The following is a 14,702-nucleotide window of genomic DNA, read 5'->3' on the forward strand; positions in this document are numbered from 1 at the left end:
AAGTTTATTGTGACTACAATACGTGTTTTAGTCTGCAAATCAAGGCTGTGGTCTATATCGTTTTTTCACCTGCATGGGATATTTGCACATTTGATGCACTACCATCAAAAAATGTGCGGTCAACAATTCTAGCCTCAACTACACCAATGTGTGATGCTCCCATAACTCTTCTTAATAAGTTTTAGAAAGTACAGAATGCAGCTCCTTGCACTGACTCCGAGTGATTGTCATGGTTGCTTCAATGTAGCTCATCTATCCAAGCAGGCAGTGGTTATTTATCTATTCTTGGAAATTCTAAAGGACTACCCGACAGAAATTATGAGGCGTGCCAATGACCAGATCCTGTAAATCCTCCATTCTATAAAGAATCTAAAAGGGGTAGATGTTTTTCTGTGCAAGCTACGCCATCTGACACTTTATTCTGATCAAGCTTAAGATTTAAATTCTTCAATTATATTAATAGAAGAAACTTTTTTTCTCAATGCTTGTCTAATATCACCAGTACCAATAGACTCTCTCCAAAGTAGAAAATGCTACAAAAGCACAAACACACACCAAGGGTATTTTGTATGCGATCATTGTAGGCATTAGTACTCAAGAGTTCTGGCTAATTTACATTGTTAACAATTGATTAGGGCCTTTGAAACTACTGGAAAAGAAAAATAGACAACGTAATGTTATATAGAGAAATGTATATACATATTACTGCTTTTCACAACAGTACAGTTCAAAATAAAAATAGCACTCCAAATATAACTCCTAGTCAAGGCCAGGTGCTCAGAGTCTCTTCAAGCGTCTTGTCTGTGACCCGCCTGAAAATGGCAAGGAAATTTTGGCCGCCGTTGCGGAGGACTTTTTTCCCTTCCTCGGTTGAGGTTCCCAGGCGATCTACGATCACATCATCCTTCTGTAAAAGAGAAAGGATACGTTTAGAGAAGAGATGACTGCAGTATCAAGAGCAAATGCTGGGCGTTTTGGTAACAAATCACCCTGTCTGCCATCTTGCTTGTGAATTCCAGAGTGGATTAAGGACATTTTTATTCATTTACCTTTTGAAATGGATGCCAACAGGACAATCCCAATGCTAGCCTGGGTTAAAACGGTTTCCTCCTTTACTGGGCAAATAGATTTATGGAACTGCCCAGATAAGATTATAAAGTCATTCAGAGTCATTAAAATGTATTCAAGGAAAACTAGCAGGATGTAAAAAAATTAAAACACAAAAAATAAAAATCAATCCATGTAATTCCTTTGTATTTTGTTCATTTATATAGCGCGCCGGGGCCTCAGGCATCTGGACACATAACATAGGAGGCAAAGTTACTATTACATACATGGAAAAGACGACTCTACCCGCTTACAGTACATGCAGGTAGGACTCAGGTAAGATGCAAAAATATACAATATAGCATGTACAGGCACGAGGGATGTGCAGACAGTTCCTCTAACCAATGGAGCATAGGAGTACAGGAAGTTCCAACAAGGAAGTATACACAAGAAGTTAAATAATCGACATACAAGAGATGGATGCAAAGGGGAATACACGCATTATATATATATATATATATATATATATATATATATATATATATATATATATATATATATATACACATCAAAGTTCTAAGGCGTGCGACATAGAGTGACATCACAAGTCTCAAATGTTTTGTGCTGAGAGCCCTATGCCCTGTGCTTTGCATAGGTTCTAGAACCCAGTACAGTGAAATAAGTGGTACCAGGCTTACAATAACCAAATGTAGTTGCGAGAAAGTAAACAAAACAGTATGTTTTGTACGCATACACTTTCAGGGGTGTCAAAGCGTCTAAGGACCAACCAAGAGGCCGACTATGAAATGTAAAGATACATTTGATTCATCAGGGTAGGGTAACAGTTCTTGTTGAAAGGATTGCCAGGGATACAAATTAAACTGTCAGGTTAACTTCCCCAGTAGGCTAGCCTTCACCCAGAGCTCACATTTCAAAGTGACATGGCCGATCAATGTCTGGCCCAGGTTCCTGGTTCCCACCTGGTGGGTTGGCAAAAACAAAGTCACTCACAGTCTGAGGGGTGTCAAAGTGTCCCCACACTTTCTGATCTTGCTTTTGTTCCCTTCTTATTAGAGTCTGGTGAAGGACCTTCCTCAGATGTGTATGCACAGCGATTACATGGCTGCACAAGAGGCAGGGCTTGCTCTACATGTGTTTAAGGCAATGAACTTCTGGGAGACCAGGAGGTTGAGAGCTCCATAGGGTTGCCTTCTACTCCGTCACCAATCGCCACCTTCCTGTCTCAGGATCCTGACTCACTTCTACTGTCCTCCTCATACCTAAGGGAACCTTTCCTTGTCCTGCTCTCTTTTCTTTGGTATTCTTGTGCTTTCCCTACTCCTTCTCGAAGCTGCACCACACGTGTGCGCCTAAGTGGGCCTCTCATTGTCCTTTTCCCCCTCATTATTCCCGGGCTTAACCTGAACCTCCTTGATGCTCTGCCACATTGCTCATTCCTCCAACCACCGTAGGCTCACAAACCTCAGCCTCACTGTTCACCCATCTCACCTCAAACTGACTCTGTTCAGGGCCTGACCTGCCCTCTTTTACAACCTGCTTCTGTCTTACATCTTCCTCTGGATGTTCTCTCAAACGTCCTTCTTATACTTATCCTCTTGCTCCTTTTGAAGAGCTCTCCTTACAAGACTCCTTTGTATCACAATATCGCCTCCATTCTCCACAACCTCATCCTCTCTCTCATTTACTCTCCCCACCAACCTCCACCTCTTGAATTCTCTGACCTGCCCAGTCATTGTCTTCACTTCCACCTTTCCCTTTATCGTGTTATCCCAATCTCCCCTTTGACTTCTCTTGCTCTCCTTCGACTCCTCCAGTTTGCAGTCATAACATCGAATGCTAATTTGAGAAACGCACTTTGACGACCCTAACTTCACAAATGTCCATACCAACCAAATGTGTGTATGGTTGGACGGGAAAGCTAAGTGAAGGTAGGAGAAACAAAGAGAGAAACAAAGGAGAAATAAGAGTGGGGTAGGGGGTGGGAAGAGGTGGGATCCGGGGTTTATCGGGGGTAAAACGCCCCATTAAGGAAAGACAACTCCAGCAAAAAAAGAAATCTGCAAAATAATTAAATAAATAAATAAAATGGCCGGAGGTTCATTTGCAGGAACTCACCAAAATGATAAAATCACAAACCTTATACACAAACACCTCCAGGATTATAACTGGGAGCTATTTAGCTCTTGGATAAGACCTAGAAGAGCACGCTTAGCATGACAATAACAGCTACCAGGTGTTACCTTTGGCTACCGAAGCCAACTGGTGAAACATACATATATACCTTTGTCACATGTTCTATTTATATAGGAATTTGCATAAAAGCTGTAAGCCTTAAGAAGACATGCAAATCATGAATATTGTACCGGACACAACGTTATAGTTGCTTCTCATTTGCAAGTTAGATTTGTGTTACAGTATGTATTAGCACATGGAAATCATGATTGGCCTCTTCTCAACCAATCAGAATGTTTAGAGTGCAGTCAATAACTATTGGTATTGACTAAATTCTGAAAATTCTGTTTTCAGAAGCATACATGGAAACAACAATGCAATTTCCAGACAAGATTTTGTTTCAAAAAGACACTTCCCCTCGGAGGGGACCATTTTTTACACTGCAACATGTTAATTAGCACAACAAGAGAAAAACATTGGAAAATACTTTCACTTTCTTAAAGAGAAACCATTTACTTTTACATGACACCTAGTGCATTCTCATGTTAAACCAGTTCTAGTTCAACCAAGTTACAATCAAAATGCTCAACTCGAAGACAACCATGTTAGTTAAATACAACAAAAAAACATATTTAATATGCTATCTCAGTTTTTCTATTTACTTTGCTCACTCTTACAGCACCATTTTTTACTTCAGCACGAAAACTCCAAAACATGTATTGCTATGAGCACCGTGTGCCAATAGCCTTTATAGAGTTTGGGAGGGGTCATTATCGCTTGGGACAGATCCCTCCCTCACTCTATAAGGCTATATTAGTGCCCCATTCTAATGCAGCAGCCCTGAGAAAGAAAGCAAGCAAGGTCACATTCCAGAAAAGAGGTGCAGAGACAGAAAATGTGTCAGTAAAGTAACAGATTAATGCAGGAACAGATGTAGTGGCAGAGTTATGCACTAGCAGCAAAGATAAGGACTCGATAAGAAGTAGCAGCAAGATGGACGAACTAACATAAAAGAAGTGTAGAAGAAATAAAAAAAATAACATTTCTAGAAAATTTAAACGGTGAAACCATGTAAAGCCAACTGGAAATAGAGGATTCAACAGAAACAGTCAGCAATAGAGTACAAGTCAGACCAACAAAGCAATAGAACGAGGAGTTCAATACATGCATTTTCTAGGTACATGCCACAGTTTAGACATTAGGTTCTGCTGCACACCATTCTGAGACTGGACTTTAATAGCTCCCGGGTCATGATAAGTAACTCTTGGACAGAGGAAACCCCTGACACCCAGGAGCAACTTCCAGCCCCTGCCACATGATTCCAATTCGACCCCTGTGACTCCTTTCTTTTACTGATGTTTCCACTAACCTTTCTGAAGCTCTAACTACCTCTCTCTCAACTACCGTCTTTTGATCCACCTCTCCTTCTCCAACATGGCACAAAGATACGCCTGCTCCTTCTTCAAACACACACATCCACTTTCCTTCCTGCCCACACCTCCCAGTTATATGAATTGCACCTCCCTATTCAATCATTCAATCTCACCACAATGGCAGCAGTGGATACTTCGCCCTGCGCTACTAACAAAGCTCTGCAAAATCAAAACCCTCATTCCCCCAAATGAATACTGTACGGTCACCAAAGCCCTCGTTATATCGCACATCAATGCTGGAAATGCCCTCCTTACTGGGCTTCCAGCGCTTACCTGGCCCCCCCTCAGGGTAGCCCACCACGCTGCAGCCCACCTTATTACAGGTGCCTACAAATTCGACTGTTTATCTCAAACACTGTGCATGCTTCACTGGCTCTCTCGTCAGCGCTGGCTCATATTGAAAACTGGATGCATCACCTACAAAGCAGTCTCAAAGTAAACACCAGGCGGCTGTCACACTTCAAGTGGCAAAACCATCAAATGTTTGGAGTCAAAGCTAGCCTGTATAGAGAAGACTCGTGAGCAGTCCTTCTCCTGCCACGGCCCGACCATCTGGAACAAAATCTCGGTAGTGGCTTGAAATGCCCACACCATCCTAGAGTTTTGCAAAACACTAAATACGTGTCTCTTTCAACAATACCTGCCAGACAAATAAAAATTCCTCTCTCCCTCTGCCAACGATACTGAGCTACTGTATAAAATGCCAAGCCCTATGCGGACTCCCTCCTGTTGAAAAGCTCTCTGCTGTTCTTGAGCTAAGTTCGCACTATATGCAACAATCTAAAAAATAAAATAAAGCCAAGTCAGTGGGCCTCATTATAGGGTTGGCGTTAGCCATGCCGGTAAATACCGGAGTCCGTTTTTTACCGACACCCGGCAATGGGCAATTACCCATTAGGGCTCAATGAGAATGGCGGGCCGGTAGCCCGTTAATAACGGTGCCGGCGCTACCGGGTAGGTTTGCTCACAGGTGCTGTTCCGCTCGTAGTTTGCCGGTCCGGTAACTACAGTACCAGCAAGCTTACCGGTAACATAGTTACCGGACCGGCAAACTTGTAATAAGGCCCAGTGACTTCCCCGGTCTCTCAAAGTGACAGGCCATGGGCTCTGCAGACCACTGACTATGCACTGTCCCCAATGGCCACTCAAACCATCACCTCAAGGTACAGGCATAGGACTTCATAAACGAGTTTAAGAGAGAGCATGGCAGTTTTAAGTGATATTGGGTGGTGGTGGCTGAGGGAGCCTTCTGTTTCTGAAGGTAACGTTTTACGGTCGTTTCAACAGGTTGATGGTAACGTATGTCAAAGCGCACAGTGTTCAGTTAAGCAAGGAGTGTGAAAGGCCAAAACCATGAGGAAGTAAATAAGGGGTTGGTTCCAGGTAGAGAGACCCGGAAGGCTTAGCATTGGATAGGGTGGATAGAGGCGTAAAGAGATGATTAGAGCTCGATGGGAGGCTATGCTGTGAAAGGTATAGCCATTTGAAAAAGTTTACTTTTTTGTATTCTGAGCCAGCCTGCTTAGTGTCCAAAGTTGGAAGGGGTGGCGAGGGATGATGACCAAGAATGCTTCAGATCTGTATTGATTTTAAACACAGTGCAGACACAACTGTTTTGGTTCATACACACCCTATTTCTGCTTTCACCCGATATGCTTTTGGTACTTTAATGGATGGCTTGCCAATCATCATTTCCAATAGGCTCTCCAGTTTCGGATTACGCCATTTGCCTTTGGTATAATTCCAGAGAAACAGTCAACAGTAAATCTAGTCTGAGAGAAAGACTGTGCTTCCTTGTACAAAAACCACACGCACTCAACAAGTCAATTGCCTCAAGACAATCACTGGAGCTGAAAACCAGGTTTGTAAACATGATAGCAGGGTTGTCAGGATTTCTGTACAAGCAACCACCTTCATTTCTGTGGTTCTGCAGTAGGCAGTCACATAAGGAAGGGTTCAGTATTCAGAAGCACCCTCTCTTACTCTGGTGACAACTCTCGCCCTGGGTATCACCAGAGGATTATACTAAGAACAAGCATGCAAGGGCACTTTGTTTGGATTGATAACCGCTAAGTGCTTTGTGCTGCAAACGCGTGCCCCATTCACAAATATTTTCAGTGGATGTGGCCCCAGTAATCAGCAATGCCATGGAAGATAGGAAATGTCTTCTTTTGAATACAATGCTTGTACTCTCTCTCCATAGCAAATTGGGAGGGTGCTCAATTCAATTAAAAACGTATCAGTCACATGGCTGTGCACCCCACTGATACTACACTGTGCATCTTCAGTGCTCGACTTATCAGATGAAGCTGCCTCCTACTTGAACCACGACAAAGCCATTAGGTCACTGTTGTTCCTCTGGGGTTTTCATCCTAAGTGACTTTCATTACATCTGTCTGGGAGTTTTTGCAGGGCCAGAAGGAGATACTGCAGCATGAGTAAAGGCCCCAATAAGCCGACATGCAGGCCTAATAATTGACACCCTTTCTCCTTTCATATTCCAGTTTCAAACAAGTATGGACAAACCAAAATGTGCACAGTTTCTGAAGGGAATCTATTTTGTCGTGCAGGCCTCCTGCCAGATCCCACGCAGAGAGAGACCGGAGAGGCGGCCTGCATGGTGACAGTCATCTATGGCTTGCCATGGTCTGACAATGGTTGAGAGTGGTCTGGCAACGGTTTGTAATGGTCTGGCAATGACAAACTATGGTTTGTAATGCTCAATAACGAGCTGGCGTGGTTAGCAAGGTCTGGCCAGTCTGGTCATGGTATTCAACAATAAATCACAGTCTGTCAATGGTCCGACGTAGTCTGGCCATGGTCGGCCACTGTCTGGCCATGTTTTGCAGCAATTCATATTGGTCTGGGGATGGTTACCAACAGTCTGGCAAGGGTCAGCAATGGTCAACTGGTTGGCAATGGTCCACTATTAATGGAGATGGAGCTGGCCGAGTTCATGACTACTGCTTGACTGTACAAAGGCTGCAAAATTAGACAAAAGGCTGTGCAGCCAAACAGCATCCTGCATGTATGTATGCCTATATTTAATTAATATAGTGCTTTCGCCATAAGCTCTGTACATAGGGAAATAACAGCGATACAAAGGCATACGTAATATAAATGCAGGGTTCGAAATTGCTGGGAGCCATTTAGCTCCTGGTTATTGCCAGGGAGAGCCTGGTTAGCTTGAAACCAAGAACTACCAGGAGCTACTTCCCCCAAGCAAGTGGTGGCATACAGACATAGCTATGTAATATTAACTGTGTGTAGGCTTGGGAATGGGTATAAAAGAGAATAAAAGACACACATAAGAGAAATTTAAAACATATTGGATAATATATAATGCACAAAAAGTTAATTTGTATATCACATACTATTTACTAGCTCTTGGTACCCCAGGCGTAGCTCCTGCCTAAAGGGTGATGCCCGATACCCAGGAGCTGCTTTCTGCTCCTGGTCAACCAATCCTAATTTCGACCTCTGTAAATGCATAATAAAGCAGTACCTGGCAAACCAAATGCACAAGGCTTCTAACATTCACTGACAAAAGGAACAGAAACGTGTAACATATGTTCCTTTAGACTTTTTAAAGAATTGTTTAAGAGAGACATGAACATTTAACCAAGGGTATCTCATTTCATAGTTTCTGAGCAACCATCTGGAATTAACAAAAACGACAAGGAGCACAGGGGGGACACTAAGAAGAAAGTAGAACCTGAGTAGAAGAACATTATTGCAAAGGAGATTGGTAAGAGATGAGACCTGATAGATAAGGAGCCATGGAATACACACATTTAAAAATAATATACCACATGTTAAACTACGATATACCAACCTCTCTCTCTCTCTAAACATCTATAGGATGAACTTTTGCTCACAAGCAGACAGTGCTAAAATGGCACCTAAATGATCCAGAAATAAAAAAAACTGCACACTAGGAAGATGATATCCTATTACAAAGAGCAAATAATCTAAATGGGCTGGCCTATTTGTTTGCCAGCTGTTAAGATGGATTTCTGAACTCTGACCTGGTGGGCAGAGGTTCAGAAGGCCAGCCTAGTTTCTTGAAACACAGTAACCTTCTGCACAAGCCAGACCAATCAAGGTAGCATTGGCGGCGGTCAAGATTAGGTCTCAGGAGGGGTGAGGGTGACTGAAAGACCTCAATGAGCACACAGAGTAAAGGACAATTACAAATCACCCCCAGTCAGGAGTATATATATATTAAAAATACAAATACATTTATTTCAAGGCCTTTGAGTTTCAAAACACAAATAAAGTTACAGTTATACTTCTAAGCCAACACAATCCTATCAATATACATATACCCAAGACCAATAGGGTCTAAAGGGTTTATGCACGAAATGGGTCCACAACCTAAAAAGGGAAGGAAGCAGGTAGTGCAAATAGTCTTTAGGCCCTTCTGCATCAAACACAATCCTAACTGAAAGGCAGTCCAATCCCTACGAAGAGTGGAGCCTATTGCTGAAATGTACTTGCAATGCTGGCGCACGCGGTAATGCAGATGGGCAAAACTGAGTCTCTTGAAGGGTCTGTACCAGCTCAGGAAGGTGGGTGAGGTGATGCAGAATATATTCCCACTATTAGTGGAGGGTTCTCTGCAACAGGGAAGAGCAGATTCCAGAGTTCGGGAATAGTTATCTAGTTCGCACTAGCAGTGGAAAGGAGAGGGGCCCCGCATACGTAACAATTGATGGATGCGCTAGGAGCCACTGGTTAGGGTTGCAATTACTCACCTGTCCCCTGCGCACTCCGGACCAAATTTCAGCAGTCGAGTCCACTTCGGTTGCAGGTTCAAATGCGGCAATCTCACGGTACTGCGGCTTTCAGCAACAAAGATATAGCGTTGATTCCCAAATGGACAGTGGCGATTTCTCCGTTCCTGGTGGATGAATCAGGCCAGTTCCGATGTAGCAGGCTTCAGGACACAGAGGGGCACAGCTGCAATGAACTTGCAAAGTTCGTCACCACGACTGGGTGACACAGTAACCCCATATACTCCGGTTTGGGCGCTGTTACGCTCAGCTGGTATCCACGGGGACACCGCCCAGCCCTGGTTGGATGATTTGCACTCTCAAGCCCTCTCCCGGTCCCTTGGTAAGGCCTCTGGTTAAAGATGGGTCTTAATATTGTAAATGGTGGATTCTCCGTCTTGCTCCTCGTGGCAGGGGCATGTAGATGTGGGGGACGAGCAGCGACCAAGTTACTTCACTCGTGCAAGTCCCCCTGTGGGAATCCAGGCCTGCTGCGACTCCGTAGGTTTGCTGCTTTACAGTCTTTATATGCAGTTCTTATGTTCTTCTTAGTTTGAATAATAATATCTTGCTTCTTTCCTTTTAGGTATGGAAAGGTATTTTGGTGTCGTCATGCAGGTTGAAGATGAGCATGGGCTGGTAGGCGAAAGCGCGGTGTGCGCGATGCTGTCTGGTGAGTAATGCGCGATGCGCGGCGCTGTTTCGCCTTTTATATTGCTAATCTGTGTCTTTTATCTTCTTGCAGGTTGCGATGTTCCTTGCCGAGCGCCGTAATGTTCCAGCAATGATACTGACCAGGAGATGACTACCCAGGTAAGAATTGCGTGGCTTTCGTCATTCAGGAGGAAATGTGAGTAAATGCTTACTAATGCTGTCTTTCTTTCTCCTCTTTCCAGGTTATGGTATTCCAGGATGCATGCAGTGCTGGATGATGGAGTTCGTACCTTCAGGTGAGTGGAACTGAAGTCGGAGATGGATTGAAGACGGGATACTGTTCCAGGTAAGTTTTGTAGTGTTCTTTCTCTCTCTGCAGGTCCTTGGTTTCAGGTAAACTGGCATCAAAGAACTGGACACAGTGAGCGTTACGCTGCCCACAGCAGAATAACGCAAAGCATGTTCTGCTGTTTGGGTGCGGTTTAAATAGTCTCAGGTAAAGTAGTCCAGGTAAAATAGTCCCAGGCCTGCCACACCCAAAGTAGTCCAGGTAAAGTAGTCCCAGGCCTGCCACACCCAAAAGACTAGACCGCATAGCTCAGTTCCTTGTAACTGAGCTATATGTGTGCCTCCATATTGGCTGAACCCCGCCCTGTCCCCCCCGCCCTCCCAAGTTAAATAGTCCCAAGTAAATAGTCCCATTCTAATGTTGGTCTTCATGATGGTTATGAGCCTGGCGCCAAAGGCGCCAGGACTGACTCCAAGAGCGTCTTGGATGAGGTTTTAAGGCCTTTAACCTGGCCCTAACTGGAAGGCTGACTTGCCAGTGAGGGCCAGGGGCAAGGGTCATGACAGGCACACTCACTTTACTCCAGACCTGGGAATGCCAAATGTACGAAATTCGGCATGAGACTGCCATGAACACTGAGCATGTGATGAACCAAGTTTCAAGGGACTCCTCGAAACGGCAGTGGTATCAGGGCAAAGGACCTGTGCAAGCTGGTCAGCCCACTGGTTGGCCCAGGTACACATCCAAAAAGAAAAGGCTTACTTGCAGGTCATCATGAAGGTGCCGAGAATAGTTGGTCCCACTATTCTAATAGGTTGAAGCGTCTTTGCAGACCTTCTAGGACGACCAGATGCAGAGGGGTCCCACGGGACGACAGCGGGCTCAGGGTGCCAAACTTTCCAGCGGGTCACCAGCGGTTCCTCAACTCGGCTTCTTAGTTTCAGGATACTTGGATCCTATCCTTCGTTCAGTGAGAACTTCAGAGATCTACATGGTATGGGTGTTTGGAGCCCTCTCTTATCCAAAATCTCCTATGCGCCAAAACGAAGAGGACTCAATGGAAGATATGCTCACATACAGGCATACCATACATGGACCAATCATGGAGCATGGTGGTCCCAGGCATTCACAGCACACCAGACTCTCTGGCTCCCAGGATGTGTATTGGAACTAGACAGTCCGGCCTACATCCTGGCGGCGCACATATAAGGCATGCAAAAGCCTGCGAAAGCTTGGCCCTTCGCGGGAAAATACATGTCCAAATAAGGACTGACCCGAGTCGGCTCGACTTGAGGAAGGTGAAGGGGCAAGATGACCAAAGGACAGGACAAGAACCTCATGGCGTGGCCATTTTTGGGCCAGGCCACCTAACCGTGCCAAACGAGGTAACCGTGGTTTACCTGGCAGGAAAGGATTACAAATACACGAAAAGATAAGATGCCACCAGCCCTGTCCAAGGCACATATGCACTTCTCCTAAAAAATCCTTCAGAGTAATTAGGGTCTTTAGAAATGACAGGAAAACCCAAGAGCACTGTACTGTAAGGTACATTGTGCACTCGCAACATGTTGCAGAAAAGTTGAAACATTGACAAGGACAACGGGAAACAAAGTGTCCCAGTACCGACTGTTTTTAAGGGCATTCCAGTTTCCCAGTAACAAAGTGAGTGAAAAGCCCAGAGGAGTGCAGCAGAAGGCTGTGCTCCTCTGGTAAAGTCAGACTATGGTGTTTAAACAAAGCAAAAAGTTGGGGGGTACACAACTGGAGGGAAAATTACACATGGAATGGAAATCTTTCCTAACACCAGCATTCCAAAGCTCTGATCACCTCAGTCTACATCCACAGCACAGCATTAGGATTAGGATTAGCATTGAGATCCCCTGGAACATAACACTTACCAGCTCTCCTAGTGGCACCTGCTCAAACAGCGGGTGTTCTTTGAAGTGTTTGGCCATCCACTCATGAACCTCTTCCACGTCTGTGATTGTATACACTAGGCCCTGAATGGAAACAGCAGAGTGGTCAATGTATGATTTCATCAGCCCTATACATTGGCCCCACAGAGTATCTCTAATCATTTCATTGGATGTACCAGACCACTTTCAACACAAGAATACATATTTTATCATTACCACCAGCAGTCCTATTTTTCTAACACACCCAGGTTGCATTCACAATATTAAAAAACAGTGTACAGAATCACCAGAGCAAGATAATTTGGGGGACAGAAAGTAACCCCTATGGCTCTGATGACTTTCACAAATACATTACAAATTCTGACAGCTTTAAGCCTACTCATGGTGTCACAAAAGAACAGACGTTGGTGCTATCCTGACCTCTCAGAACTGTTGCATTCAACCAGACATTTGCCACTTATTTGATTTTTAGCGAAACATAGTATAATGTATCCCCCGTTCTGTATTTAACTAGTATTTGGTTTTACCCAACTCAATGGAACTTGGTATACCTCGGTGTGTGGCTTGATACTTCCCTCTCTGCAGAGAGCCAGGTTGCCTCGGTTCACAGCTTCTGTTTTTATCAACTATGCTCACTTAGGAATCTTTTAGATTATTTCTCGTTCCTGCATAACTGCTCAATGCTTTTGTCTCTAGCAGACTTGACTATTGCAATGTGATTTACTTGGGCTTACCCAAACATACTCTTCATAGAGTGCAGATTTTTTCGAAATGCGTCTACAAGGCTTCTTTTTTATCTGAGACGTAGAGATCATATCTCGTCTTCATATACTAATATTTCACTGGCTCCCTGTGGCTCAGCGGGTCAACGTTAAGATGTTTTGCTTAGTGGAAAATGTTTTCTATAATGCTGCCCCTCCTTTCTTCAGTGCCAGATTCCTCCAGTACACTCCTAGAGTGCTGCAGTCATCTTCGTCCGGACACTTTGCGACGCCTAGTTTAAGATATGAAAGATGGGGTGGATGATCGTTCGCTGTCCAGGCAACCAAACTGTGGAATGGACTTCCGCTGTCCCTGAAGTTTAGACGAGGTGTGAAGACTTTCCTGTTCCCACAGTACTCTCTTTCTGTGTGCTAATATTGGGACAGCTCTACCTGTTGTGGAGCCGTATTCAACACAGTGTTGCCTTGAGAAGACAGATATATATATGGGATACATTACTAACCGTAATCGTATTTCTGATGCTTGTATCTGCTTAGATTCACATGCTGTGCATAGGCCGACATCTAGTGGAAGCTGCAGAGTATTACAGTTTGTGTTCGAAACTCGAAAATGGGAGTCGACACAGGGCGTGCCAGTAATACTATCCCTAGTGCGACGTCCACTGTACCCATGATCCCTCACGCGTGTAGGACCCTCAGATTGTATTTTTTCTGACATGAGGTAGCATGAGGAGTAGCGTGCGTACAGATTATCCAAGCAGATATATAGAAAGATAAGACTACGAGCATCCCTGCGCCTTCTCTCAGAGGGGAGGAAGGGCGGGCGCATGTGAATCTAAGCAGATACAAGCATCAGAAATACGATTACGGTGAGTAATGTATCCCTTCTGAGGCTTGTGGAATCTGCTTAGATTATATGCTGTGCATAGATTATCGAGCAGTGTTAGAAGAAGGAAGTGGGATGTGAGAAGGGTCATGAGCAAATAAATGTCTTAGAACCGCTTGTCCCACTTGAGTATCTGTCTTGGAATAAGTGTCAATGCAGTAGTGCTGAGTAAAAGTGTGAATAGAGCGCCATGTAGCTGCTTTGCAAATGGTGTCATGGGGTACATTTGCAATGAAAGCCAGAGTGGCCCCAATGCCTCTTGTAGAGTGGGCTCTTGGCGCAAAAGACAGTCTTTTCAGAAAGGGAGTAACATAGCTGGATACAATTGACTATCCACTTGGAGATGGCACCTTTAGAGACGCGATCTCCTTCTCTGCCTGTAGCTATGGAGACAAACAGTTGCTCTGTTTTTCTTAGCGGCCTGGTCTTGTCTACATAGTAGAAGCCTGCTCTTCGCACAACTAGAGTGTGTAGTTTTACCTCAGCAGAGCTTTTGGGTTCTTGGAAGAAGGCCGGAAGCTCAATGGACTGGTTAACGTGGAATTTAGAAATGAACTTAGGTGAGAACCTAGGGTGTGTTCGTAGAACCAGTTTATCCTTATGAACAGTAAAGAAAGGATCCTGCACTGACAGAGCCTGAATTTCACTGACCCTTCTTATGGATGTAATGGCTACTAAAGAAGGCAGTTTTATAGGTCAGGTGTTTTAGACTGGCTTTATGCATGGGTTCAAAGGGTGGGCCCATGAGCTTAGCAAGCACCACATTAAGGTCCCATCTAGGTGGTGG

At 44.4% G+C, this 14,702-nt stretch overlaps 1 protein-coding gene across 1 annotated transcript in view; it reads right to left on the reverse strand.

Moving 5' to 3' along the window:
- Positions 1–672: 672 nt before the first annotated feature.
- The window catches only part of METTL1 (methyltransferase 1, tRNA methylguanosine), a 416,530-nt gene continuing 402,500 nt past the window's right edge, over positions 673–14,702 (reverse strand). The window contains exons 5-6 of the mRNA XM_069653356.1: positions 12,290–12,391; positions 673–907 (exon numbers count right to left, since the gene is read on the reverse strand). Coding sequence (XP_069509457.1) covers positions 764–907; positions 12,290–12,391 — 246 coding nt within the window. The 3' untranslated portion in view covers positions 673–763. The remainder of the gene's footprint in view (positions 908–12,289; positions 12,392–14,702) is intronic.

This window comes from Ambystoma mexicanum, chromosome 3q (assembly GCF_040938575.1).
Source record: "Ambystoma mexicanum isolate Mex_15411 chromosome 3q, UKY_AmexF1_1, whole genome shotgun sequence".
In the NCBI taxonomy this organism is placed as follows: domain Eukaryota; kingdom Metazoa; phylum Chordata; class Amphibia; order Caudata; family Ambystomatidae; genus Ambystoma; species Ambystoma mexicanum.